At 39.6% G+C, this 27,274-nt stretch overlaps 1 protein-coding gene across 1 annotated transcript in view; it reads right to left on the reverse strand.

Annotated features, from left to right (window-relative positions):
* LOC308395135 (glucosidase 2 subunit beta-like) overlaps positions 1-27,274 on the reverse strand; it is a 184,071-nt gene that overhangs the window by 23,590 nt on the left and 133,207 nt on the right. Inside the window, exon 13 of the mRNA XM_080879830.1 lies at positions 3,612-3,683. Coding sequence (XP_080735956.1) covers positions 3,612-3,683 — 72 coding nt within the window. The remainder of the gene's footprint in view (positions 1-3,611; positions 3,684-27,274) is intronic.

Below are 27,274 nucleotides of genomic sequence, written 5' to 3' on the forward strand. Positions count from 1 at the left end.
GCAGGTGTGATAAATGCTGCCGTTTAAATCAAAGCACTCCCCTCTCCCTCCTCACCCCCTCTAGGGAGAAAGAGGAGGCCTCCATGCAGATTGATATCAGGAGGCTCGGCCACATCCTGCAAGGCCTGACTGATGGTCTGTCTGGATAAAAAAATGAACTTTATACCCACCATGCGAGCTATGATTCATGTGCCTCCCCTCCCCCTTGCCTCAGCTGAAAGCAGTCCACCTTCACTACACGCACTCTGGAAACAGTATAGTACATCATATAGAGCCGCACAGCCCGCCTACACCCAGAAAATACCAATGAGGTACATGTGATAACAACTTATATTAAGCTAGCATTATTATTTTTCTCTGACTTCTATGGAAAAATCCAACATTGTGTTTAGTCTTAGTCATCAGTGTGAAAAAACGCTGGAATGTGGGGAAAAAATAAATAAATATACATTTGAAATCTGTCCCTCGAGTCCTGTTTGGCAGAGATTTTGGCGTGTTTGACCATTGATTTCGTTTAGTCCTTCTGCCCTTCCATACCATGATGAGTGACAGGCAGGCAGAAGCGCTGGGGTCACATTACTCACAGTTAGCATTCTGTTCTTCCTCTTTCCTGCGCTAAAAACATGGTGAAGCATTGCACTTTACGCTCCAAAAGTGAGCATAGTGTGGGAGTTGATGGTGGAAAAAAAGAAAAGAAGAAGAAGAAAACAGCTCTGCTTTAGATTCCAATTAATTTTCCACCTGAAAGGGAAAAACCCCCCACTGTATCTGCACGGAAGAATAATTGCAGTTAAATTATCTCGAGTCTTACCTAATGGCCTAATGGCATCGCATCTCAAAGCAGACAAAATGTTTTGACTCCGTGTCGCAAATTTTCCACGGCCATTTCAGACCTTTTTATTATCCGTCCGCAAAACAAGTTGTTAGTCTGTGTGGTCGCTGAGTGGAAAAAAACACCAGCTGACGTGGATCATAAAAGCTTTTTGCATAGGTGTCAGTGTGGATGGAATAGGTTTTCCATAATTGCAGCCTATAAAAGTGTCAGGTGACGGACAGCCAAGGCTAATGAGAGAGTGGAAAAGGACAGTGAGGCGACATCCCATAATAGGGCTGAACGATATATCGCATTTGCGATAATATCGCGACATGATCAAGTGCAATTTTCTAACCGCAAAGGCTGCGATTATACTCTGGACATGTCCAAATTCATGGGCTGCATCCTCCTGAGGCCGCATTTGTAGACCGATTACGTCACAGCGACGTGCCGAAGGCTGTCCAAATTACTACCATATCCCAGAATTCATAGCGCGGCCCAGCCAAACTCCAGTTTCCAGCAATGGCGGCCGCTACTGAGTTTTAAAATTACTCATACTAATCTTTCTGGGTCACAAAATAAACTTTTAACATATTTTCAGGCGAGAAAGTAGTTGTGTAAACATCAAATATCTGCTCGGTTTATCAAGATATCCCATATTTGCAAAAGTGCTTCGACGTTTTCAGAGGCGTCTGCTACCCACCAGCTCGACAGCTAGCCGGGAGCTCGAGGGTTACTGATGCGGCCGAGAACGGCACAACTCCCGGCACATCATTTTCAGATCACCGCGGAGTTTCGCTGCTCGGGTTAAACGTAATATATAAGTCACTTAGACAACCTAAAAATGTTATTGTTGGGCTTTTTTCAGTGTTTTGTTTGTTCGTGAGTAAATCGGTTTGGCTGAGATTAAAGTTATTAGATTAGATAAAATAAAACTTTATTAATCCCCCGGGTGGGTTCCTCCTTGGTTTTCACACAGCTGACTAAACGTCAAACAGAAAACTTATTAAACAGAAGTATGAGACAGTCGAGAATTTACACCAGTGTCTGGTTATATTTTAGATAGCAAGAAGCAGACGGCCGAGTTTATTAAACTCCACCGAGACAGCGGTGACGCTAATCAGAAGGCTAGACCGTCCAATTTCACGCCTTTAAATTTTAAAGGCGTGTTTGTGTGTGTGTTTATACAATTGCTATTATGTTTGCACTTTATGTGTAATGTTACTGACTGCAGAGATCAGTAAGATGTGTGTATTTTTTATTTATTAGTTTTATTTATTTAATATTATTTTTTAATTGAATGACTGTCTAGTAGTTCACAGATGTCGAAAAACTGAGTGTGGTAAAGCCACTGATTTTTTTTATGTATATTTCTGCAATCTGCACATTGTACTGACTTTCATTTTAATGTTTACACCAGGGTTCCTTGTCAGCACTTTATGCTCAGATGTTTGTAAGCTAAAAATAAACTATTGTGTATGTTCAAATATACTGTTGTGATTGAAGAAGTTAAATAAAAATGTCAGTCATCAATTCATGCATCACCTCATGTCATCATAACAGAGGTCTGTCTTCCAGGAAAGAACAGTTTAAAATTAATCTAATATAGTATTGGCCATACTATATGATGTATTGCTTGTCTTTGTTTAATAATACAGAAGACAAAGACCTTAAAAAATAATCGCATATCGCATCGCAATCGCAATATTGGGGCAAAAAATCGCAATTAGATTATTTTCCATAATCGTTCAGCCCTATCCCATAATTATCACCTTAAATCAAAAATTCATAAGAGAAGAAAAAGTAAGTAAATAAACAGGAAAAAACCATCCGTTTGATGTATGCTTTCTTTTTTCTTCTTGTTTTTGACAGAGATGTTACGGTGAAGAGAAAGGTGAGGTGATGTGGTCGCCGAAGCAAAACTAATGACTGAATAACAGCCAGCGTTTAAAGTCACATGCAAGATAAAAATACAATCAAGCAGTAGATATTTCACTGGTATATACTGCTTAACAGCAGATAGATCTCCAAAGAATCAAAATAAAAACGTTTATGACAATTAAAGGTGCATTTCAGTGGGGACTGAGTGGCTTCTTTCATAGCACACGGCCTTCTTGATGCACACCTGTGTCCAACAGTTGACAAAGACATTCCCCAAGGGTAAGGTAAAAGACCAGAATGTAAACCTTTTGATGAAATTGAAACCCTTGGAGGCTGAGGAAATATAACCCCACCAGTCTATGAAAGCTGCTCCGTTTTGTCATTGATCAAAAAGTATTAAAAATATAATAAAGATCTGTTAGTGACTGATTAAAGGTCATACGAAGCTAACAGAGATTGAATAACAATAAAAAAGAATCAATAGTGCAAATATTGGTCTTAGGGTAACTTCATATGAGCACTGTAACAATGATTAAAGAGCTTTCTGGGGAGTGCAGGGGTGGGATTTGTTTCAGGTCAAATCGTGAAATGAACAATGCTGTCACTGAATTTATCTAATTGGTATAAATAAGACAAAATGCCCTTCTTGGCTTTTAGTGCATGATGAAAGCCCAGGGGAGGGAAAATGTATGTGAATTGTACTAGAAGTGCTTTGTGGCTTCATATTAAAATATTGACTATGCTCTGCTATAGAATCTCAGGCCACAGTACTCAGAGTACTGCTAAGCGCTTTGGAAAGATGTCGTTCTATAAACTGTCTTTAATTTTTTCCCACCTGATCGCAGACATACCCCGGCTGGTCAGTGATTGGGATTTTAACTGTGTGCACAAAAGAAACAGTGATTGAGGTACTTACCCTAATGAGACCTCTACTCCTGCCGTGCTCTTTTGTGTAACTTGATTGAATGGGCACAGGGTATAATTATACCTGCAGAGACAAAATGAAAACCAAAACGTACTCACTAAACTGTAGATTTTAGCTGGTCCCAGATAAAAGTTCAAGTTAGTAACCATCACAGTTCTCAGGACCATTCTACATCAGGGCAAATACTCCTTAGGACAAAAGGAACCTTTGAGTGATGTACTATCATGGCATAAGCAAAGATATTGGTGCAACACCGGCAACCACCATATATACAAAAGAAATTAGCAAGGACATTTTGAAAGCACTCTGGACGATGTTACATTTTATGCAAAAAATAGCTCTAAAGATCTAGAGGTTTTCTAGTAAAGTCCAGGCTTTATTAGGGGTTTATTTTGACTTATCAAAGGAAAAAAACAAATGGCAGCATTTTCTGTGAACTACGTGGGATAGATGAAGATGAACAAAGATTATAAAACAGTAAAAGACCACAGCAACCAAAGAATATCTTTTGTTGATGATGGTAATATCAGCACAAATTATCTGTAAGTCAGGTTTTTGGAGGTTATCAGGAGCAGCAGCAGGAGCTGTAGTGTACCCCTAGGAAGCATCTGTCAAAGGTAAGTCCTTGTATCCTTGTATAAAAGACAGTACAGGTGCTCTTTTTATAATATACTTCACAGTGTCTACTAACAATGGACAAAAACATTTCAACTATAAGCTGCCATCAGTCCAACTTCAGACAAACAACAAAAACCCAGCACACTGTTACCGTATATAACATTGTATATTTAGCAATGTAGAGAAAATAGTGAGATGTTATTTTAAAAGAGCACAAAGTCAGTGCCATTAGCCACACGTCCATTTCCAGTTAAATTGTTTTGCTGAAACCGCACACAAAAAGTACAGAACTCTGAACCCGGTGTTATCTCACTTACATAGCTGTACATAGCTGCTGCTGTACATACTGCCAGCTAGCTAATATGCTGGCATTAGCATACTCACTTGCAGTGTGAAATGAAACAAAGTCCCATAGGGAATGCAATTCTCGGGGGCCCACCTCAGTGGACAGTTACCCTCATGAAGCCCTTGAGGGTGCATATATCTAATTTGGCAAGTTGTTCATGGGCACAGCCAACATACTCAACCCTGCTGCTCAACCCACAAATGCATTTTCCTTATGTGGCACCATTCAAGGGGAAATAAACAGGTCTTCCAACCGTATAACATTTATTGCCAAGAAGTGTTGTTAAAACAAAGAAACCATTGACCAAACTTTTGTGCCAAGTTTAGTTGAACATTTAGCATGTACTCCAGTAGCTGGTGGAGACTAAACCTCTCTGGATGCAACAAAAGAATTACAATTACATAACGATATTTCAAAGTTATGGTTACTCTGAAAAACTTGACAAAATAATTCCCATAGCTGACACAAGCAGAATTTAAAGCAAGTTATAGTCAATACTCTAGAAGTCAACTAAATCAAAGCTATCTTGTCTAGTCTGTCCTGGCTCAATGGCTCCCACCAGTGACAAAAGATGCCACTATCATCACTAATCTACTAACAAACTGATCAAAGACAATCATGGTGAAACTTACAGGAGAAAAGCCGGCCTGGTTTGCTTCCTTGACATCCGAACTATTACAGTGGCTGTTATGAGAGGATGCCCACAGTCGAAACAAGAGGAGAGACAATGAGTGAGGGAGGGTGGAGGGAACGAAAATGGCTATGGTGTAAAAAAAATAAATAGACGTGGGCTGGGAAGTGTAAGGGCGACGAAGAACCGTGTGCGAGAATAGGAAGATGAAAGAAATGAAAACGATGAACATCAGAGACAGCGGGGCAGAAAAGAGGTAAGTGATTGGCTGTCGAGTTCATTTGCTCTTATTTACACTTGCTTGCGGATTGAATTAAATACGGCTCATTTTTGAGACTTTTATTTAGTCATTCATCCTTTCATGTCTGCCCTGTATTTCACAAACATAAGGAGAAAAAATAACGAGCATCTGCAGCATTACTATGATGTCGGCAAGAAATGCAGCCCCACATGTCTCAACAACTCTTGGATTGACTGCAATGGAATTTGGTACATTTATGGTGCATTCATGCAGTAGTGATAATACTTTGTGTTGCAAAATATTGCCTCATTTTTTATTTCTTGGCTGACACAGGGACCTCTGCATAAAGGGAAGCACACAACACTCAAGCTTTACATTAAATGAGATTTATTTATAAGGGTCTATATGCACAGCAGGATCAAGAGTGAGTCAACAAGAGGTCAGACTTAGTGAAGGAAACAATGTTTTGTGATTGAGTTTGAAATTAATTTAATCCTTAAGAGTTACAACACAAACTTTGATGAAAATGTTAACCTCGATTTAGCCTTATGTACCTTCCTAGCTTACCTTTGTAAGCTAGGATGCAAAATAATGACATTCAACAATAACGCCTAGAGTGCATTTCATTCATTGGCACCTTTCTTACGCAGAATAATAAAAACTGTCTGCTGTCCAGGTATTTAGCTGCTAGTCTATTCACGCTGCAGGACTCACGGCCAATTGTAGCCCAATCATCTTTCTGCTCGCCTCCTTTAAACCAATCAGCCTTCACTCTGCATCCTTTAAATCCCACTGTTTGTCTTTCATTCTTCCTTGCAGACTCTTTTGTCCATCCCACCTCCACCAAAGCCTCCATGTGATCCCTTAATACCATCAGGGTCTAGACAGTCCTGCTCTAATTCCTATCACTTCTGGGATTTCATTCTGCTGTGATGGGCCATCAGCATCTAACCACCAAATAGCATAATTGAGTTCTGCAGATCAATAATTAATGTTCAATTCCTTCTAATGGCTTCTTTGCTTGGGATCATTGCTCTGCTGCATGATCCAGTCTGGGCCAAGCTTGAACTATTGGACACACGACCTCACATCTGACGCTACAATACTTATTATTGCATTGCAGACTGTAAGAAGCTCAAGTCCTGCAGCTGCAAAACCACCCAAATCATCACACCTCCACCATCATGCTTTACAGTCAATATGAGGTGTTTGTGCCGTGGTTTGGTTTTTGGCTGGACATCTCCACTTTGGTTTTATCTCTCCGAACGACATTGTTCCACGTCTCGTGGTTTGTTCAGATGTAGCTTTGTTGTTTTAAGGGAGAACAAGCAAACTGCTAAATCATCTGCTCTTATGGTCACACTAATAATCAAGCAAGTGGAATGATTATCAGCACCCGGCTGCTCTAACAAAGGTCTATATTTTTTTTTCCCCATGACTATGTATGACCAACACAAAGTATTTCTTTGTGCTGTTCAAAACCCACATCTTGACTTTCACTATTAACCAATCAGTATTTGACATTCTAACTTTAACCACTGATTGTTTATTCGGACGTCTTCTTGATCCACTCTTTCCTGCTGTGTATACAGAACCCTGTAATGGGTCAATAGCATTGTTATTATCACAATATATTTAAAAATCACAAATGCAACATTAAATATGTTGCCACTTTACATTTTAAAATTAAAGAAATATGTTTAAAAGAGTTGTGGACTAATTTATTAAATTTTTATTTACATAGTTGTCATAAGTGCTGTAGCTGAATGCTTTGTTTGCACGCTCATATTAAACATTAGCATGTGATTATCCCAAAGTTGTATCTAATATGGGTGTAGGCTCTGCTTCCCAGAATCTACACCCAGAATATTCAGCTCCGAAGTCACATGAAAAGTCAGCAGGAGACCTACAACTGAATTAAGTTCAATGAGGACCTCATGTAACTGGTTTCTATCATGATCCGATAAAAGCAAAACTGATTGCCAAATAGGACAATGTGATATGTGCCAAGTAGCTTCCCATGCTAAATAAAATAATAATTAATAAATTTGAATTCCCTCTCGACATTGGCTTCATTGTTCCTTATACAAGCCAGGAGATTCATTAAGTTTGTAAAGCAGGTGTTTCAGCAACAACAAACATCCTCATCTGAACTCTGAAACAGATGGCACCTGATAGACAGAAGCACAGTGAGCACAAAGAAGGGGGTGGCGGTGGAAAAGTACGAAATGAAAACGCTATCAAATGAGTCCCAGAAGGGAGTACCCCTCTATGTCCGTACCTCTTTTCTCCCTCTCTTACCCTCAAGGCAAAGCCATCTATCCCTGTACACTTTTGCTGACACGCCATCACTGTGCCAAAAGAAATAAAAATACGGCCAGGCTATTTGTGTGTGAGGACACTGTGATTTGACCTTGGATGCTCTTCTCCGTGTGGCAGCCTGCAAGAAAACAAAGCAGGCATAGCAACACAGAAAATGTGTCGCTGGGTAAAAAAAAATTGATTAGAGATTAGAAATGCCGAGCAGACTGTGCTGCAGGTTGATTAGCTGCCTGTCTGCAAGACAGACACTTCACATTTTCCCATGTTATATAAATGGGACATAGCAGAAAGGTCGAAGAGGCACATTTACACAAACTGTCTCTGGCTATCCTAAGCAAATGAGCACAGTGTGACATGAAGGAGGAAGTATTCGTGAGATGGATGGGCAGTGACAAAGGCTTTGAGGAGAAGAGACTGACAGTGCTGGAAATATAAGACTAAGAAGGAGCCAGGAGAACAAAGACAGAGGGAAGGGCAAGACAGAAGGATAAAAAGAATAAAAGTGCGCAAAAGAGAGTAGGAGGGAATCAAAGTGTGCTGGTGGTGACGCTCTGCATATGAATCACCAACTGCACAGGCCTCGAATATGACAGATGATGACGTGCAACACGGGAGACTCTGAGTGGAGGATGCAAAAGAAAGAGAGAAGCAAAGGGAGAACACAATAGGTGACTAAATAAATCTTTGAAAATGATTAGAAGCAGAAAATCAGAAACGACAAGACTGATCCTCCCATTAAGGGCCTGAACTCCAACGCCCACCGCTCGATCTACGACCTTGTTCCAATGCAGCTCTGGCACTAGCCACAATAAGTTGGTAACACTGTGTCAAACTTTGGCAGGTGTTCTAGGGCCTGAAGGTACACATTTACAGAATAAATATCTTAGATGCAACCACTTAGCCCCTCAGGCTTTATTTCATGCTTCACCGGATCAGCAGGCTCAGTTCACTCATAAATCTGTTGATTTCATAAAGAAAAACTAGTTCTGTATTGAAATTCTCCCCAGTTTAACTCAATTTACATATAACACACAATCACAAAGATTAGTCTTAATGGTGGACGAATTAAGATATTCCAACCATCACACTAATAAATTAGTGAACCTTTGTATGTGATTGTCTGTTCATCTGGACAACTGGTTATTCAAACTACTTTAAACTTGCCCGTTCTATTGTTAGGGACATGACTAAGTGCATTATTGAGTGTCAGGTTGTTTGCACGATGGGTACACCAAAAACCTGCCTATGGCTACTATGGTTACCAGCAGATTGCCGCAGCTAGCTGTAGTTTGCAAGGAAGGAGCCGATTTGCAACCATTAATCAACTACTGTCCAGGTGGGAGGTATTTGGTGCAGCACCAAATACCTCTTTCACGGAGCAACCTCTGGCAACCACTCACCAAGTGCTTGGGGAGTACACATTTCTAGCTAGCAACCAGTGGTTTCCGGAAGGTCGCCGACCGGTCTCTATATTTCACAGAAAGAGTTTTAAAGAAATTCAATAATAATATATATGCTTGGAATTATTTAGAAAACACTGAAATGTTTACAAACTACCTGTGTAACCTAAATGGAGAACTTTAAGTGCCACTGTAAATTGTGTTCTGTTAAATATGCGCCTTATTTTCATGTCATTTTTGCTAAATGATTGAAGGGGAACAATTAAGCTAATAGGGCTTCACTAGCTTTGTTTTTTCTTCCAGATGCCTCAAAAATATGTGTTTTATCTAATTGAACTTTTTTTAACAGTAGGAAAAAAATACTTGGACTAAAACGAGGTCTGACACCCGTGCACCACCAGGAAATGCTGGATTACACCAGACTTTTTCGTATATTTCGACATTGTTGTGTCAGTTAAGTCGGTGAGCATATTCATAACAAACATCAAAAGTATGAAAAAAGCAACATTGTTAGAAACTGGAAACAACCTTTAACAATCAAATGTTAATTAGCGTTCCGAGACAATCCCTCAACTAGTTCTCACTGGGGATACGCAGGAAAAAAGGTGAGCATATTTATTCCTCAGTCCACTGAGATCCAGAGAAGAGCGAAAGTGAAGGGAGAGAAAGACAGCAATTAAGCACTTCTCCCACTAGACTGCTATGTGACGGTGTGGGTGGAGTTCACTAGAGGTGACACTGCAACACAGCAACATCAACACTAGCTACAGGTAACACTGTGTACACTCTGCTGGCATGCCAGGAGTCAAAGGTGATTCGGCAATATAAAGTGGTGTGGCTAATTGTTTATTAGCAAACTTTAAGGGAAACCAACACTATTCATCTTGATAGCATACAGCAACCTTAGGTCACAGTAAATACAATGTGTTTCTGCAGTTGTGTAACAGGTTATGCTCTAGATAGCTTTATTTACTTGAGTCATCCTAATGTTGTTGATAATATTTTAAAATTCACAATATTTTGTCATCACACAGGACAGTGCAAAGTCTTGAGCATTCCCTCATTTCTTCATATTTTGTTAGAAAAACGAGACATAGATGCTGTGGTTTACTGAGACGTGCGTGCACAGAAAAATGCAAATAGGAGTTTGTAAAATTGTAACGAGATTGAAAGTCAATACTTGGTGTGACCAATTTTATTATTCAACACTGCCTGAACTCAAGCTTTCTCGTAGCTTTCTCTCAAATCTTTTCTCTGGATGTCAGCCGCCTTTTGTTCCATTCTTTGTCAAGATGATCCCACACTGCTAATGTTGAGGTCCGGGCTCTTGGGATGCCAGCCCATGACTGATAGTGCTCCATTGTGTGTTTTTCTATCCAGTTATGCTTTTACTGCACTGGCAGTGTGTTTGAGGTTATTGTCATGTCAAAGAAAGAAGCTCTTGCCAGTCAGATTCTTTCCCGATGTTATCTTAGGTTTCTCAATATGTGACGGTACTTTTCTGCACTAATAATTCTATTAATTTCGATGAGATCTCCAGCAATCCTGGCTGAAATGCAGCCCTAAACCACGACAGAGCCTCCACCATGTTTGACAGATGGCATTTATAAAGTAATGTCAAGTGTTTGGTGGATTTATATTTCCTGTTTCTCAGGGCTATGACTGTCAGATATCGTTTATTTGCTGTAGATTGTTTCTTTTTTAGTCCAGCTGCTTCTTCTTTTGCTTCCACTTATTCAAGTTCCTCAAACATTTTAAGGACAAACTGCACACCATGCATGCCATGATGTGTCAAGCATTTAACTAACAGCTCTTTGGGAATCATCCTGTTACTGTATGTCTGTAAAACTGTGTTACCTTTAGAATTTTTCATAGATGCAACTAAAGAAATGCAAAATATTTTTGAAAAATTCGTTTGTTGTTGTTTCCACAGGTGCACAGTATGACTGTGCAATAACAAGTTATCTTATCTTGTTAACTTGTCTTTTAATCCCATAAGTCAGCAGCCTTTCATATGCTTTAATGATTAATAGGTAATTATTATCTATTAAATGTCTAAACAAACAATAAAAAATGGACTGGACTGAAAATGAGGGAAAAAAACAGCCAATGTCCAAAGAAAAACTTGAAAAACTAGGATTGCCCAAAGAACTAGTTCTCAAGAGCACCTTAAGACATTAAAACAAAACTCTGGCTCCCTGCAAGCAAAATATGAAGACAAACAATGTTGTTCAGAATATGTAATATGTGCCATTTCTTATTTTAGCCAAAATAACAGTCGTATCATTGTCTAAGTGAGTAATCAAGAGAGACAGAAAGGAACAGGGAATCATTACTTTGACTTTTTCCAGAGACTGCAAAATTACAATTGCTGACAGTCACAAATGAAATAATTAATCAAATAATACATAATAGAAAGAGAAAGAAACTAATATAAGCAAGACTTTCAAATAATATCTGCCTCATCCGAACAGAAAAAATAAAGAAAATTGACATGCTGACTACTTTGGGAGATAATTATTTTAGTTTTTTTTTTCTGTTTTACTGGCCCCAAGGTTTTCACAGAGGTGAGTCAATATTGCGTCGTGATAACCTTGAAAAAAAATGAATCCAATTTCAATCTCTACTTAAATTCAGGACAGACTGATGTAACAGATGTAGCGCACTTTTTTCATAACTGATTATCAATTTAGAAAAACTGCTTTGAGTTATAGGTAAAATGGCTTTAAACCACTTAGACATAAATTAGGTAAGAAGATATGAATGGACAGCAGGCAGTCAGCTACAGCTTAGTTAAGAACAAAGACTTGACACATGGGCACTCTGCTAGCCCAGCTTGAAAGCTTCAATGATGGAAATACGTCTGAAAGCTACAGCATACACCTGAGTATTAGCCCTGCATAAATCTCAGATTACAGTGCAACCTAACTTCTTAAACGTTAAGCTATTTTGCTCTTGACTGATACATTTTATAAACTAAGCCAGCAAGACTGTATTGATTGATTGATCTCTCAGTCCCAAAGCAGATAGAGTATAGTGTAGTACGCAGAGTATTTCCCAGGACCAAAAACATGTACATGTTGGCTCACGAGCTGTACAGTAGAAACTTTTCACTCTTAGAAACTTAAGGTCAGTCAAAATCTTTTTTTCAATCACATTCACACACATGAATGTTCATGCAGAATTACATATTTTGTTTTTATTCACAGTCCACAATTCAATCTGACCCTATTGTAAAGTCATAGAGGCAGTCTATCCTGCCTGTCAATTAACCAGCGGCTCCAGCTTTAAGCCGCTTTGTCAACAAGTCTTCACATTGTTGAAGTGTCTTTGGTGCAGGTTGTAGTTACAAATGCACCTCTCTCACCCAGCTGATCTCAACATCAATTCTAAAGGGTGACATAGAATATATTTACCTGCTATATAATATAATGCTACAGTACCGCACAAACACCACATATAGTTGTGTATAGTGTATATAGTGTATAGTTTCAAATAGAGTAGATGGGCACCTGGAAAATTCCCTATTTCCTGCACCAAATTTGCATTAGTAAATTCCTCTCTGTTTAAGTCTAACTAAGTCTAAGTCTAACTAACTACAACCTTACAGCTTCCATAGAACTTTAGAGGGTAAGTAGCAGCCGGGTACTGCTAATCAAATAATCCTGATTAACCGATCATGGCTGATCTGTAAAGCCAAAGTTCTGACTGTAGCATTCTGATGTCTTAAAACAATTCCCAGCTGTGGAAGTCTCAGCGAATTCACCCAAAAGTAAGGCTGCACAGAAACTACAAAAAACCCAAGAGCTATATCTCAAACTCTACAATCCTCAGTTATCATGTTAAATGTTAAACTTCATGACAGTACAGTTAAAAAAAGACTGAACAAGTGTGGCTTGTTAGGAAGGTGAAGAACGCACAAGACTTCTGGAACAACATCCTTTGGATAGATGAGAGCAAAGTGGAGATGTTTGGCCATAATGAACAGCACCGTATACAACACCTCGTACCAACTATCAAACACGGTGGTGGAGGTGTGATGATTTGGGCTTGTTTTGCAGCCACAGGACCTCGAGACCTTGCAGTCATTGAGTTGACCATGCACTCCTCTGTATACCAAAGTATTCTACAGTCAAATGTGAGGCCATCTCTCCAACAGCTAAACCTCACTGAAGTGAAGCAAAATTGTAAAATGTGTCAAAACTTAACCACAATGATGGGAGAGACTGGTAAAGAAGTTATTGTTGCTAAAGGTGGCTCTACAAGCTACTGAATCATGGGTAGTTTTTCACAGCATTGCACAAATCTTCTAATTCTGCTGCCTTTTAACTGGAGAGTTATTGCCTTTTATTCGACAGCAAATCATTATGACTAAAAATGAGTAAAATTCCAGCATTTAACATATGTGCATTATTGATGACTGTCATGATTGATTTTTAATACGTTTCATGATATCACTTTGACAGCTCCTTTAGCCAGAGTCCAATATTCAAATAATAGTTTCACAAAAGTGCAGATAAAAATGTGCAAACAGTATACGACAAACACATAGCATATACACTTTAAATAAGCAAGTATGCACATGATGTTTGTGTAACACTTTAATGTTAAGATTCCAACTGTGACTTATGTTTAATTGATTTGACTAATTAAACTGCTTTGGAACTATTTTACCTCACCATTATATTGTATTATATTTTCATTATATTGTAAGTAGAGGCCTATTCTTACCTTATGAGCTATTTCATTTTCTTGCTATAGTGTTTTTTCTCTCTCCCCAGGACAGCATCTAATATGAGAGCACCTGCTACCAGAGATGAAGGTGGGAGAGAGGCCATTTGATTTATGTCTCGGTTGTTAAAAAAAAGGGTTCTGCAGTGTTTGGGTCTCTTTCCTACAGTAAAAGTTTCAAATTGCTACCATGGAGAGAGTTTTATTTTTATCCTAAATTTCATCTCATCAGCTCTCAAGCACAATTATGGAGTCAGATTCCAGTATTGTAGCTAATATTAGGACTATTTAAAATTCAATTTCCGGGCTCATATATTTTCAAAAAGAGCATTGCGATCACATCGTTTCTCCACACTGTAATCCTGGCAGCCCAAAGAGTCATACTAAAGCCACTTTTGAAGTAGAGACTTTTTCTTCTGGGAAGGTGAATGCATAGTGTAAACCTCTGCCACATAAGTTACCCTGAAGAAACATAAAACAGAGAATGTAAGAGCCTCTTTTGCTTAGATGCCTTACCTCGATTTAAAGAGAAAAAAAGAAGAAGGAAGTATTAGCTCAAAATTGAAGCCAATTTAGTTTTTAGAGCTATCACTGAGGCTAATGAGGCAAATAGCCCCTGGCAGATCATTTAGAGCTACATTCTCCTTCCATGTCTGAAGATGTCACTTTATTATCATTGCTGCCATTTTCCTCTCAAAATAGTTGAAGGCTGACTTATACAAAAAGGGAACAGCATAAAAAAGTCTCTTCTCAAAATTTCTGAAACATTAAGGCAGGGGTGTCGAACTCCAGGCCTCGAGGGCCGGTGTCCTGCAGGTTTTAGATATCACCCTGGGTCAACACACCTGAATCAAGTGATCAGTTCATTACCAGGCCTCTGGAGAACTTCAAGACATGTTGAGGAGGACATTTAGCCATTTAAATCAGCTGTGTTGGACCAAGGACACATCTAAAAGCTGCAGGACACCGGCCCTTGAGGCCTGGAGTTCGACACCCGTGCATTAAGGTGTTCTGAGGGTAAAACAATCACATGTAGATATAACTACATTTAATTACATTTGTATTACATTGGATGCAACTATAAAGTCTCAATGAGGCACTCACATTGACAGAAACAAGCACTTCCTGATGGCTGCAGCCAAAAAAACACCACTACATCACAAAAAGTGCTCAGAAACTGCTTGAGGAACACAACACAAAGCCCAAGGTGCTGACCTGGCCTCAACTCCCCAGATCCCAATCCAATTTAAAATGGGAAAGATGTGGCTCAAAAAGCCAGATTCGGCCATACAGAGGACCCAAAGCATCCGCTACCACAAACCACAGGACACCTCCAGGCATTCTCTGTCCATGCCCTGATGGATAAGAGCTGCTCTGGTGGTATATGGTGGACCTCCACAATAATAGGCAATAATTGTAGCTTAGCAGTATTTATGGTCTTCCTCAAACTTAAGACCTCTACCAGAGATCTGGGATGTATGTCCAATTCTAGGAGTGGAGTCAGACTGAGCCGTAACCTGAATATGCTAGAACCAGGTTTGGAGGTCACAGGCCTTAATGTTCCTATTAAGACTGGGACCACTTTCATCTTCACCTTCCATATCTGTTTAACTTGTCCCTTTAGGCAGTGACACCTTTCATATTTTCTCATGCTCCTTCATCCTGACATTACAGTCAGCTGGTATTGCCATATCAATCACAACTGCTGTCTTTTTCCTTGTCAACCATCACCATATCTGGTTGGCTCGCCACCAGCTCTGAAACCTTGGTTGTTCTTTTGTAGGTATGTCACAGTGCGACTCCATTTTCCGAGTACGCTGTCCTGACTCACATCCTTTACATTGCTGCACTGTGTAAATGGTCTCATGACCCCATTTGCACAGCCTGCAAAGTGAGACCCTTCTGCTTAGGGCTTTTTCTCTCGCTGTCCTGATCAGAAACTCCATGATGTCCTTCAGGCTGGACTTTTGAAGTTCCTGGTAGGATTTCTTGAGGTCAACCAGTTCCTCTATTACGCCAATGATAGATCCAATGAATGGGCTTGGTCTTTTACAATACATCATCTTCATCCTCATCATTCTCTGGTTTTTGCTGCCTGAGGCACTCTCTTGGCAGTTTGTCCCTGGTGCCCATCTTCTTGATGTATTTATGGATTCTCTGTATTTCATCTTGGGCAGTATCCCCCTATCTCTTTCATTGTTTGCCTACTCTTAGGGGGCTGGACTTTGCGTGAAGTGTTGATATTATTTCTAACATTTAACTGGCTTCACAGCACCTGTTTTATCCTTTGGAGGTATTTTGGTGCAACTGAGCTGACTTTTCTTTAGTCCTGGATACAGGCCTGTGAAACAGTCAGGCATGTATCCATGTCTGCTATGCTGCCTTCTGTTAATTCTTGGTTTCTATTAAATTACCATTAAACTGACAATATAGGATAGAATGTATAGATTTATGTTTATATAGACACACACACACACACACAAACAAATATACTCTGCTACCAGAAAACAAAAGAGCCTACGTAGGTGTAGAACTAGTCTTATTTAATAATTATTTCACTTTTCCTCCTCAACTGTGTAACAAACTGTTCTCAACACCAAAATGTGTTAGTAAATCTACTTTAACATGACTTAAGGTGATAATTAGAGTTCCCACATTAAAAGTGAAAATAAAAACCAAGCCTACAATCAGAGGCTTAGAGAGCGACTGTGAAACATCTGTTCTCACAACACTCAGGCTCACTTCATCTAAAGCCTCCCTTATGCACAATAAGGTTCATGTTTAAAGGGTGCACTAAAAACAAATGAGCGTAGTTTGCACTCGTATGGTTTATTCGTATCACACATAACATGTAAACACAATTGCTGGATGTTCAGCATGCTGAACATGTCCAGTTCCAATAGTCAAAGTCAACAACTTAAAGTTACAAAGTTAAAGATACAACAGGAAAAAGGTCAAAATCTCCATCTAGAAAACGGCTAGTCAATAAGCTCAGTCTTAAAATATAACCCACTTCTTCCCAACATACTTTCTCTTTCTGTCTTAAAATGCACATTACCAGCAATGTGCAGTGGGTAAAATGCCATTCATAACCCGCTACACAGTAATAGTAAAAATAATGATTGTATCCATGTTTGCACATGTTAGTTATTGCGTATTTTATTCATTTATGTATTTTTAACTATATTAGGAATTCATATTGTGTCTATTGTCTGTATTGAAGCTGTGACAATTTCATTTCCTGCAAATGATTAATAAAGGATCTAACACGTATAATAAGCTATAAGTGTTTGCATCACAAAGGTTTGGTCACAGTATATTTTTACCATATTACCTTTGGTTTAACTGTGAAATGAAATAACACCATAATGATAACTCTTCTTCTTTAAAATAACTCTGCTTTCTATAATTTTATTTCATCATCTGACATTTAAAATAAAGCAGTTTTCAAATGGATGATTTACAATTTCCATTAACAGTTTGTGTCTGTGTATTTGAACAGCATAACGTGTTTTTTCAGGGTGAAAAGTTAAGATGTGTTTCCTCTGGCTGTTAAATATCCCTCTCACTTACAAGTATCTCAACTCTAGATCCGGTTCAATAATTCAGCCCGATTCATACCAGACCTTTCCCGTTCTCAACGCACATTAAATGGGTCATGTGGACGAAAGTCTCAACCCCATTTCTGAACAAAAACTGCTCAAGGCCAGAAGGTCAGAACTATCAAAGCAAATACAAAGTCTTCAGTAATTTCAGCCCTAAATGTCAAAGAGTGTGAAGAAGAAGCTTCTTTTCACAGTTGGTGCACTTGTTTCTCTTTTTTCCAGTTGAAGTCTGTCTCAAAACAATTTTCCAATGCCCATTTGAACATTGCAACATGCTTTGCATTGTAATGCAGGTGAAGAGCAGGTCATTTTTCATGTATTAAAGTATGTGACAGGAGACAAACCCCAGAGGCTTGTTTCTGTGTACTCTCTACAGTCACATGTAAAACTAGTGTTACGACTGTTGTCGTACTGTTGTTTCATATCTGAGTGTGCAGGTGACTCTCTGTGATTGGTGGATCCAAGGGACGGATTGATTGGCTAACGACCTGGAGATGGCTTATATGATGACACCGTCATGGACGGCCAGTCATTCATCCTCGGCTTACCTCAACCGGCAGACTTTATGTTACCTGTCCAGCGCTGTTTCATGTAGGAGTGGACTACCTTTTTTATTTGATTATCATTTTCTCATGTTTTTGTTAGTTAGGGAGATAAGTCATTGTCATTTGCTTTGATTCTTTTTGTAGGTAAGTTTGGTACATCCTTTAGAGGGGCTCCTTTTGTTTGTTGCTTTGGCATTAGGTCCACCCCAAAGCTATGGTCCACTCCTGTCCTTTGTTAAAATTCACTCACTGTAAATAAGTCACCAACAAATTGTACTTGTTGTGTGATGTGCTGCTTGGGATCAGACGGGGATGGATCACCCTAATGTTATGGCCCTAATGTTATGGTCTGGCCACCCCTAGACAGGCCATAACACTAGCCACACCCCATGGTTCAAAAGCTTGTAGAAGCACCCTTAGCAGCAATAGATTTTGCATGACTTTACCAGTCTGTCACATCATTGTGGCTTTTTGGCTAACTCTTCTTCACAATGTTGCTTCAGTTCATTTACACGAGTTTGTTCATGTTCAGCTCTCTTCGAGATCCCACCGCAGCATTTCCACCAGGTTGAGGTCTTGACTTTGACGGTTCCATTGTGGCACCTTGATTCTTTTCTTTTTTAGCTATTGTGTTGTAGATGTGCTGCTGGGCTTGGGCCAAGTTTTAGCTATCAGACAGTTGAATCTAGAATACTTTATTACTCAGTGGAGTGCATGGTCGCCTCAGGGACTGTAAGGTGCACAGATCCTGTGGTTGCAAAACAAGCCCAAATCATCACACCTCCAACCCCATGCTTGATGGCTAGCATGAGGTGTTGGTTGGTGCTGGTATGATGTTTTCGATTTTCACCAAACATAATGTTGTGTATCATAGACAAACACATCGACTTTGGTCTCATCTGTCCAAGGGACATTGTTCCATAAGTCTTGTTTGCTTAGATGTAACTTTACAAATCTAAGTACATGTTCTTTTTAAAGAGACGAGGCTTTCTTTCAACAAACCGTCAGAACGTCTGCTTTTATAGAGCTGTGCACACTTACTGCTAATCAGTTAATCAAGTGCACTGGATTAACAGCAATTAGGATTAGCAGTAATTCCTACAGAGGGAGTTAGGGTGTACTTAGTTTTTCAACTTTATGGCTCCTTTTACTATCTGTCCTTAGCAGCTCGGGAAAAAGAGGCTATCCTGGGGAAATTCTACTAAAAGCAAACCATTAAAGTCTTAGATTTGTCCAAGGACTGGATTTAATCTTCCATTTAAGATAAAAAATGCATTATAAATTGAACTTTAAATATCACTTTGAATAGGAAATAAAAAGATGGATTTAAAAATGTGTTAATTTGTGTATAACCACTAATACGACTATAGACTATCAGAAACAACAGAGTTTTCCACAAACCCCAAAACAGAAACCTTGGCCTCGAAACTCGAAACAGTCCAAGTGTGAGCTGTACTTTAGGATTCACGTGTAACACTGGAAATATCATATTTTTGTGGAGCTAGTGAGAGACAGCCATTTCTCAAGCAAGCTGCAACCCCAACCGTTAGAGTCGAAACAACTCATTGTAATGCATCATCCGAAGGAAAAATATTTGTGTAGGATGGAAATTACATTTTCACAGGAGTTCTTACAGTCACTGAATTGGATCATATTAGATTTGATTAGATAAGATAAACTCAGTTGATCTTGCTAGGAGGTTCAGGTTGCCACAGCAGGAACTGCAAATGAGACACAGCTTTAGAATGACTGGAAGATAAACACTGCTTTACAGAGAGATTGTAATTTTTATACACCAAGACACTTTGTTGTCTCTCTTTTGGGTTTTATTGATTCTTATGTAATGCTTAATCCTATCCTGGGTCTCCCTGTTAAATGTATTAAAGTTTTCATTGTCAGTTTTAGTTTAAATCATAGTTTCCAGTCCTGCAGAGAATAATTGCACTTTTCTCGTAAGGGTGCCAATACATACGCCAGGAAGGATTTCACTGTTCTGCCTACTTATCAGCTACTTTAAATTTACAATAAAAAAGAACCAGTAGGGGGCTAAACCATTCCTTGGGAAGCTCTCTCTCACACTTGAATATTTACAGTACAAACTAAACAGCTGGGGAAAAACTCATTTTCCAACAAGTTATTCCGTGTGACATATTTATGTGCTGTTCAGTGCTCAGGCTGTGGTTCTCCAAATTAAAAGAATGTGAGGTTGTCTAACTAACAATGGAGTATCCACAGGAATGTGACACACACTAACAAAAAGTAGGTAAATAAAAGCTGACTTTAAATAATTTAATTAATGGAAAATTTCCATGTAATTTTGTTAGACAGGCACAATGTAAAATGCTACATGTAATAGAATATGGTCAAGTTAAATTGACTTGATGGGTATCGACTCAATTTATAAAAAGCAACATTACCAACCTTAACAATTAAGTATTTGAATTAATAAACCTTTGATTTTATATATTTCTCTTCTGTTTTACTCAAAATTATTGCTTCATGTTTACGAGGTTTGGATAACAACTTAATATTTTGTTAGCGTTTGCCTGAAATACCCTGAAATCTGAAAACACTGCACCGCCCTGTGTATTTATAGGTCTGCTCGGTTTGCTATGTGTTGGTAGCAACTCTTCATGTTTTTGAGTATTATGCACTCTGATGTAAGTTCAATGCCAGTGCAACAGCAAGCACAGCTTGCAAAGCAATCACAAGGCAAAACCTATCATACATGTTATATGTTATTGTATCATATAATGATAATGATCTCATAAAGGAGATTAACTTCACTTCAGTCTGCTCTCAGTAAAAACAGGAAGTCCTCTTTTTTTTAAGTGGGCTTAACCAAAAGTCTCCAAGAAGTTGATCCTGACTTTTTAAAGACGACCAGCCCACACACACTCATCGTCCAGTTCACTGGCCATAGATTGGCAACCTGAAGGCTGACAAGGTGTGACAATTTTATGACCACACCAGACACACTCGGTCCTGCTGCCAGCTCACAGGTTTATGGACCTACAGAAAACTCTTGCTTCTTCAGATGGCCACCCCTGCTGTGGACTGGGCAGAATCTCCAAGTGTGTTCAGATGCTTACAGGAAGAGACCAGCATCCTGGCAGCCAAAGTCTTTGTTGATCACAATTGAGCAAGCGAGGCGGTGATTCAACAGCAAAATAAGTTGGCTTTTTTTTTCTCAGCATGGCTTCTAGGATTCAGAAGACTACATCTTCTCCAAACTTACAGAAATATCATCAAACAGATATATTTATTTGAATGTGTGCTTTTGGCCATCTGACGAAACCAAACTCAACATCCCGAACAAAGCAAAGGAAGACAAGCTTTTAGGTTTGTTTTGGTCTGCTCTTCTGGGATAAAACAGCCTTATTTAATATCTGCTAAAAGCTCGGGGTATAGTCATCAGATACTTGCTGAGTTTGTTTTCGTGCTCGGTGATAATGGATGAACGGTGTACAGTTTTTAGAGCTTTTTAGTGAAAATAGCTGTATGGTTATATCAGCTGAGAGACTGTAAAAACTGTAAAGATGCACAGTGAAAACCCAAAACAAGCTAAAGGAATATAACACTTCCTATAACTGAAGGGAGTAACACCCCAAACATCTTCAAATACTGTTCTGATGCACACAGCTAGTATCAGGTAGAACACCTTTTTCCCTTCAGAGCTGCTCTAATGCTTCACGGCACAGATTCAACAAGGTGCTAGAGATTGTGGTCCATATTGACTTGATAGTATCACACAGTTGCTGCACAGTTGCATCCATGATGAGAATCTCCTGTTCCTCCACATCACAAAGCTGCTCTACTGATTTCAGATCTGGTGACTGTGGAGGTCATTTGAGTCCTCGTTTGTTTAGCCAGCAAACTATAGCCTCAGTGTCCTGAGTGTCATCTGCTGCTGCTGTGGCCCATCTGCCTCAAGCTACAAGGTACTGTGCATTCAGAGATGCTATTCTGCACCTTAGTGTAACCAGTGGTTATTTGAGCGACTGTTGCCTTCCTGCTAACTCAAAACATTCTCCTTTGGCCTCTGACGTCAACAAGGCATTTTCTCCAGGACGTTTTCCCTTCAGACCAATTCCTGTAAACTCTAGAGATGGTTTTGTGGGGAAAATCCCAGTAGATCTGCAGCTTCTGAGATACTCAAACCAGCTCATCTGGTACCAACAATTATGCCACGTTCAACCTGGCTGATGATTGTATATTAAGAAGAGTTCTTCAGCTGTCTGCTTAAAGATATAAGCTTTAAAATGCTATCATCTCTGACACTGCATAATGCAAATCTTTAAGCAGACGAGAGCAATCCTTCTGCCTCCGTAGTTATTGACAGTTGGACAAACGTGACCTTTTGAAGTTAATTAACCGCATGAGCAGCTCCCTAAGAGTGATGTTAAATTTCATGCTTTAATGTAACAACAGCATCTGTGGCACATCTATCATCATTTAAAAGCTAAGGGTCTGACGAAGTGCTCGTGCTCCAAGGCATGGACCTGCTTATGCAGCTGTGGCAGCACAAGCACATTTTAACAAGATCCCAATTAGGTTAGCTGCAACTTTTGCCTTTCTGCCCCCTTTATAAGCCGGGACAAACAAGGATTTCATGTAGTTTTTGTTTCTTCAGTGTATCTGCTAGAAGAGCAACAGGCTGCCATGCTTCATGTTAAAGACCGGTACAGTGAATGACTGGCAAATGATTTGCAGCAAAAACGCTTTCTGAAATTAGCTTTTCTGTTTCTAGCATCTCGCTGATGTCCACTGGCAGACGGCAAATAGTTTACTGTCTAAAAAAGCCCACTGGTCCTGTCAAACCCAATTTGCAAATAGACAATATTTGTGCTAAGACGCTATGAAATCTACTTCATAAATCTATATGGCTCTTCATTTCCATGTTACGCTCAGCAGACACATCTAGGACTCCACACCACCCGCATTGCCATGGTTTAGATCCAATTTAAAACAGCTCCCTCTAGGCTATCCTGGTGAATTCCCTTTCTTCACTGGAAGAACCCGGCGAACTGTTAAGGCCATGTGATGTTCTGCAGACAGTTGGAAGTGTCACTTGTGCTGCGTTATCCTTCTCTCTTTCTCTGTCAAAGCTGAACAACAGTGGCAGGCATGACTCACTGAAGAGCTGTACTTTCTAATGACACAAGAGCGGAGGCTGAGTCAATCTGACCTGACAGTCTTGCATAAATCACGGGCCTTCGATTTAAGTTGCTTTGAGGAGTGTCAACAAATCCACAGGAGGAATATTAGGCTCTGCTGTAGGTAGGGACTCCGCCTCTGAGAACTCATTATGGGGTGTCTCCCTTCATGCTGTGCCAGGCTGTGTTGACTGAATTGCCAGGCTTATTTTGGATTCGCTGGCAGAAGCTCGCGTTTTAAATTCCCGGCTTGTGATAAGGCCTCCGACAGCACCCTAAAGACCATTTCAGGGGAAAATACGTGGATTTTTTAATGGCTAAATTTCTGGAGGTAAACTTCAGTACAGTACTTTGAATGTGATGTAATATAAAAAGAGGAGCTTCAGGTATGGAGAGAGGGGCTTGGGAGTGCAGCAATAAAGGCCATTAAATGATAATGCAGCAAGAATAAGTTCTCTTTGTAAGCTTTTATTCGTTTTGTTTAGAGTCTTTAGAGAAACTGATGAGAAGGCAATGTGGAGAGTGCTACTACACAGCATTTAGCTTCCAATCTCACAGTTAATCATTCCACTTGAAAGTGTTTCACAACAAAAGACTGTTTTCTTTTCTCACCTACTTTGAAATCAAAGTAATTATATATTTTTTTCTCCCATAGGGACAAACAAGAAAGGCCTTCAAGCCCTAGTTTGCACAAGCGATTCACACCATCATGAGGCAAGGCGGCGACGATGCAGAGGTCTCAGGAAAAAAGAAAGAAAAGAGGGCCCACGTTTACAAAGACGAAAGCAGAAATCTCAGCTGGCACCTTCCAATACAGATGAGACTCACTTTTAATAACAAGCTCTGAATGCAACATACGAGCGTGACCAAATCCAGTTTATACAGTTTAGTCTCAATGGGGTCGTCTCATCAACTGCTATCATCTCCCTACACAAACCCCGCCCAAGCACCAACTGGATCCCATCCATTTAAATAATGCACAGCTATTAGTCATATTAAAGACAGGCAACATTTCAGCACAGCAAACTTTTATGGCTTCGGGCACTTATCTTCGATATTGGCTGCCACTCAAGAAAGGATGGAGCAATTTAATCAAATGTGAGAGATCTGAACACCAGGGAGGGCGCTTGTAAGACGGTTTCAACTGACGATCAAGAAGCGGGAAAGAGAAGTGTGTTATTCTGCTCCATCATTGGAGAGGAATTGTAGCTTTGCTACTTGAGGGCATGGGAGGGAGAGTTATAGAAAGCTGTTGGTTTATGTGTCTGTCAATGTCATGTCTTTTCAGGATCACAGTTCAAGGCAAACAGCAAGGATAAAGAGGGGCAGGGAGGGGAACTGGTACATTGGAGAGAGGGTGCTGGTAGGTCAACTGAGTTGACGCAAGTAGATATTGTGCTCTTCGGTGGTTTCAAGGATGAAAAATAACAGAATGTAAGATGCCAATAGGCCAGGGAGAGCATACTGTGGGTTTCTGTGCAAAAGGCTGAAGGTGTGAGACTGAGAGAAATAGGCTAACTTGATAAATGTGCAAAGAATTGGAGTCAAAATATGAGCAAAAATAATCCGTCCCATCTTTCTTTTGGCTGTGGGAGCAGAAATTATTTTACCGGTACTGATAATTTTGCCACTGATAATGGCACTGAGGCGTTTCAATGTTAGCAGATGATATATATTTAATGAGAATAGCTCAAAGATATAACATGAATTTGATGGCTACATATGATACACTACAGGTCGCAGGCTGATGTTTGTCAAAGACGCATAAAATAATGATCTTTAGTTGGAGATGAGAGCTAGTTACACCCAATACAGTACAACATGGAACATGGAACATTTATTTTACTTCAGCAAAGTCGACGTTAGGCATAACAAACATGACAGGTTTCAAAATGTACGTTTAATAAGAAAAATAACTAATGCTGTGACTTGAGGATACAGCAAGTAAAATTTAGGTAATTTAGGTAATTAGCTAATGCTACTAGCATAGTAGCATTAGCGGCTTCCATGAAGTGGATGATCTTATTTATTAATTAATTTACATTTTTTTATGTTATTTTAGCTGCAGCAAACAGTATAATCAGTTAAGCTGAGTGATCGTAGAATTACTAAAAGGCAACTAGAGATTAATTTGAAGAAATACACACATTTTTCATTTGTTCCTTCAACCTTTGCTGTTTTATGCAACTAAAAAATGATACCATCCATACAGCCTTTGGGTGTTATGTGACTGATAATCGCCTATTCCATAAACTCCCATGGCTTGTTTCACGTATGTCTTCAGGGCTCGCAAAATCGCCCTGGGGCTAGCGATTTTTCCAGTCGGGCTACCAAAATCTCTCTCTGCCCTTCCCGTCGGGCTATCGCAGGAAGGAAAAATATATGTCAATGCTTTTGCATTCTTTCGGAAATGTAGCTGGGTAATTATGTCATTGGCATCGGTGAGCCACTGTCAATATGTGACATATTGAAATCGCGTTTGAATTTGCGCTTGTTTTTTGCTTTCACTTTGCAATCGCGCGAACTGTGTATAGAGAGCGACAGCACTGATTGGTGAGTGACAATAATTTGCGCACCAATTCCTCTGACATCGTCTTATCAATTGTTACCTTACTATGCAAACATGACAAGTGAAATCTCCCGCAGCTTAAACATGTGAGAGGTTGATCGCGCAGAGAATCGCTGAGCTTATGTGAGTGCGTGTGTAAAAGCAGCAGGATATATATTTCAGTTCTGCTGAGCCAAATAAGACAGGTCAGGGTGAAGAAGTGACAGCCAAAGAAAAGCTTACCACAAAACGGAGAAGTTATGACAAATCAGACTATAAGGCAAAAAGAAAGTGCAGCTTTATGGTTTCATGGACAAAAGAATTTCTGTGGCTGCAATATGACGAGCTAAATAACCAGGGCTGCACATAAGTGGTCCGCAGGTGCGCATTCGCTGTCAAAATAAAAAACGCGCACCAGATAAGAAGTTGCAACGCGTGTTTGCATACATAAGATTTTCTGGAGGAGGACAGACATTTGTTTAGAACTCTTAAAGATGTCGAAGAAGCTCCTTTAAGCAATTACTTTGGTGTTCCTCCACCTCCAAAGAAATGTCAGAAGGAGTCCGAACCACAAAAGAAGCACGTATTCTCAGACAAGTGGTTGCAGGAGGTGAGCTGGCTTCAAACAAATGATGAACGCACAGAGATGTGGTGCAGAATATGCCGTGAAAATCCCACTCTAGGACAAAAACAGCCTTTATATGGACGCAAACGCGCGCTGCACTTCTTATCTGGTGCGCGTCTTTTATTTTGACAGCGAATGCGCACATGCGGACCACTTATGTGCACCCGTGTAAATAACATAATGTTCTGCCGGGTGTGTTGTTGGTTTTCCCTCGATTCCTGAGTCGACAAGCGCCTTTGTTACTGGGACCAGTCATTTTAAGAAAGGCCCCCATTAGAAATGCATTATTGCTCAGTCTGCAATATCTTTCCCAGAACAAACACCAACTGCAAATAACAGACTAAAGATAAACCTGAAAGATCTGTTTAGAACAGCTACTATGTTGCAAAGAGTGAACTACCACTGGCACAATGTAGCCGTCTTTGCAAACTTCAAACAGCAAACTGCCTCGATCTTGGTTCCACTTACCCGTGACTTCAGTGGAAATTTCAGATTCAGGATCTGACACAGACTGATTCATGTCCTACACAGTTCTTACAAGTTCATAGAAATTTCTGTTTAATTAGAACCAAGTGTTTGAGTTGATGATTGTCATTTTTATACAATGTTGTAATTTGTTTTAACTATTTTTTGATTAATGTTTTGTTTCCGTTACAATATTATACATTAAAGTATAATATTGTAACGGAAACAAAACATCAATCAAAAAATTGGTCTTTTTTTATTCGGGCTGGTCTTTTGGTCATTTAGGCTCTTTTGGATCTCCGGTGGTAAAGCTCAATAAATAATATAGGAGCCACCTTCCCATCCCTTTAGCGTGAAATTAAACCATTTTTCAAGCAGTGTGAAATATTGTTATGTAAAACTATCATGTAATGTAAAAACC

The sequence above is a fragment of the Rhamphochromis sp. 'chilingali' genome (genome assembly GCF_963969265.1).
Source record: "Rhamphochromis sp. 'chilingali' genome assembly, chromosome: 1".
Taxonomy (NCBI): Eukaryota; Metazoa; Chordata; class Actinopteri; order Cichliformes; family Cichlidae; genus Rhamphochromis; species Rhamphochromis sp. 'chilingali'.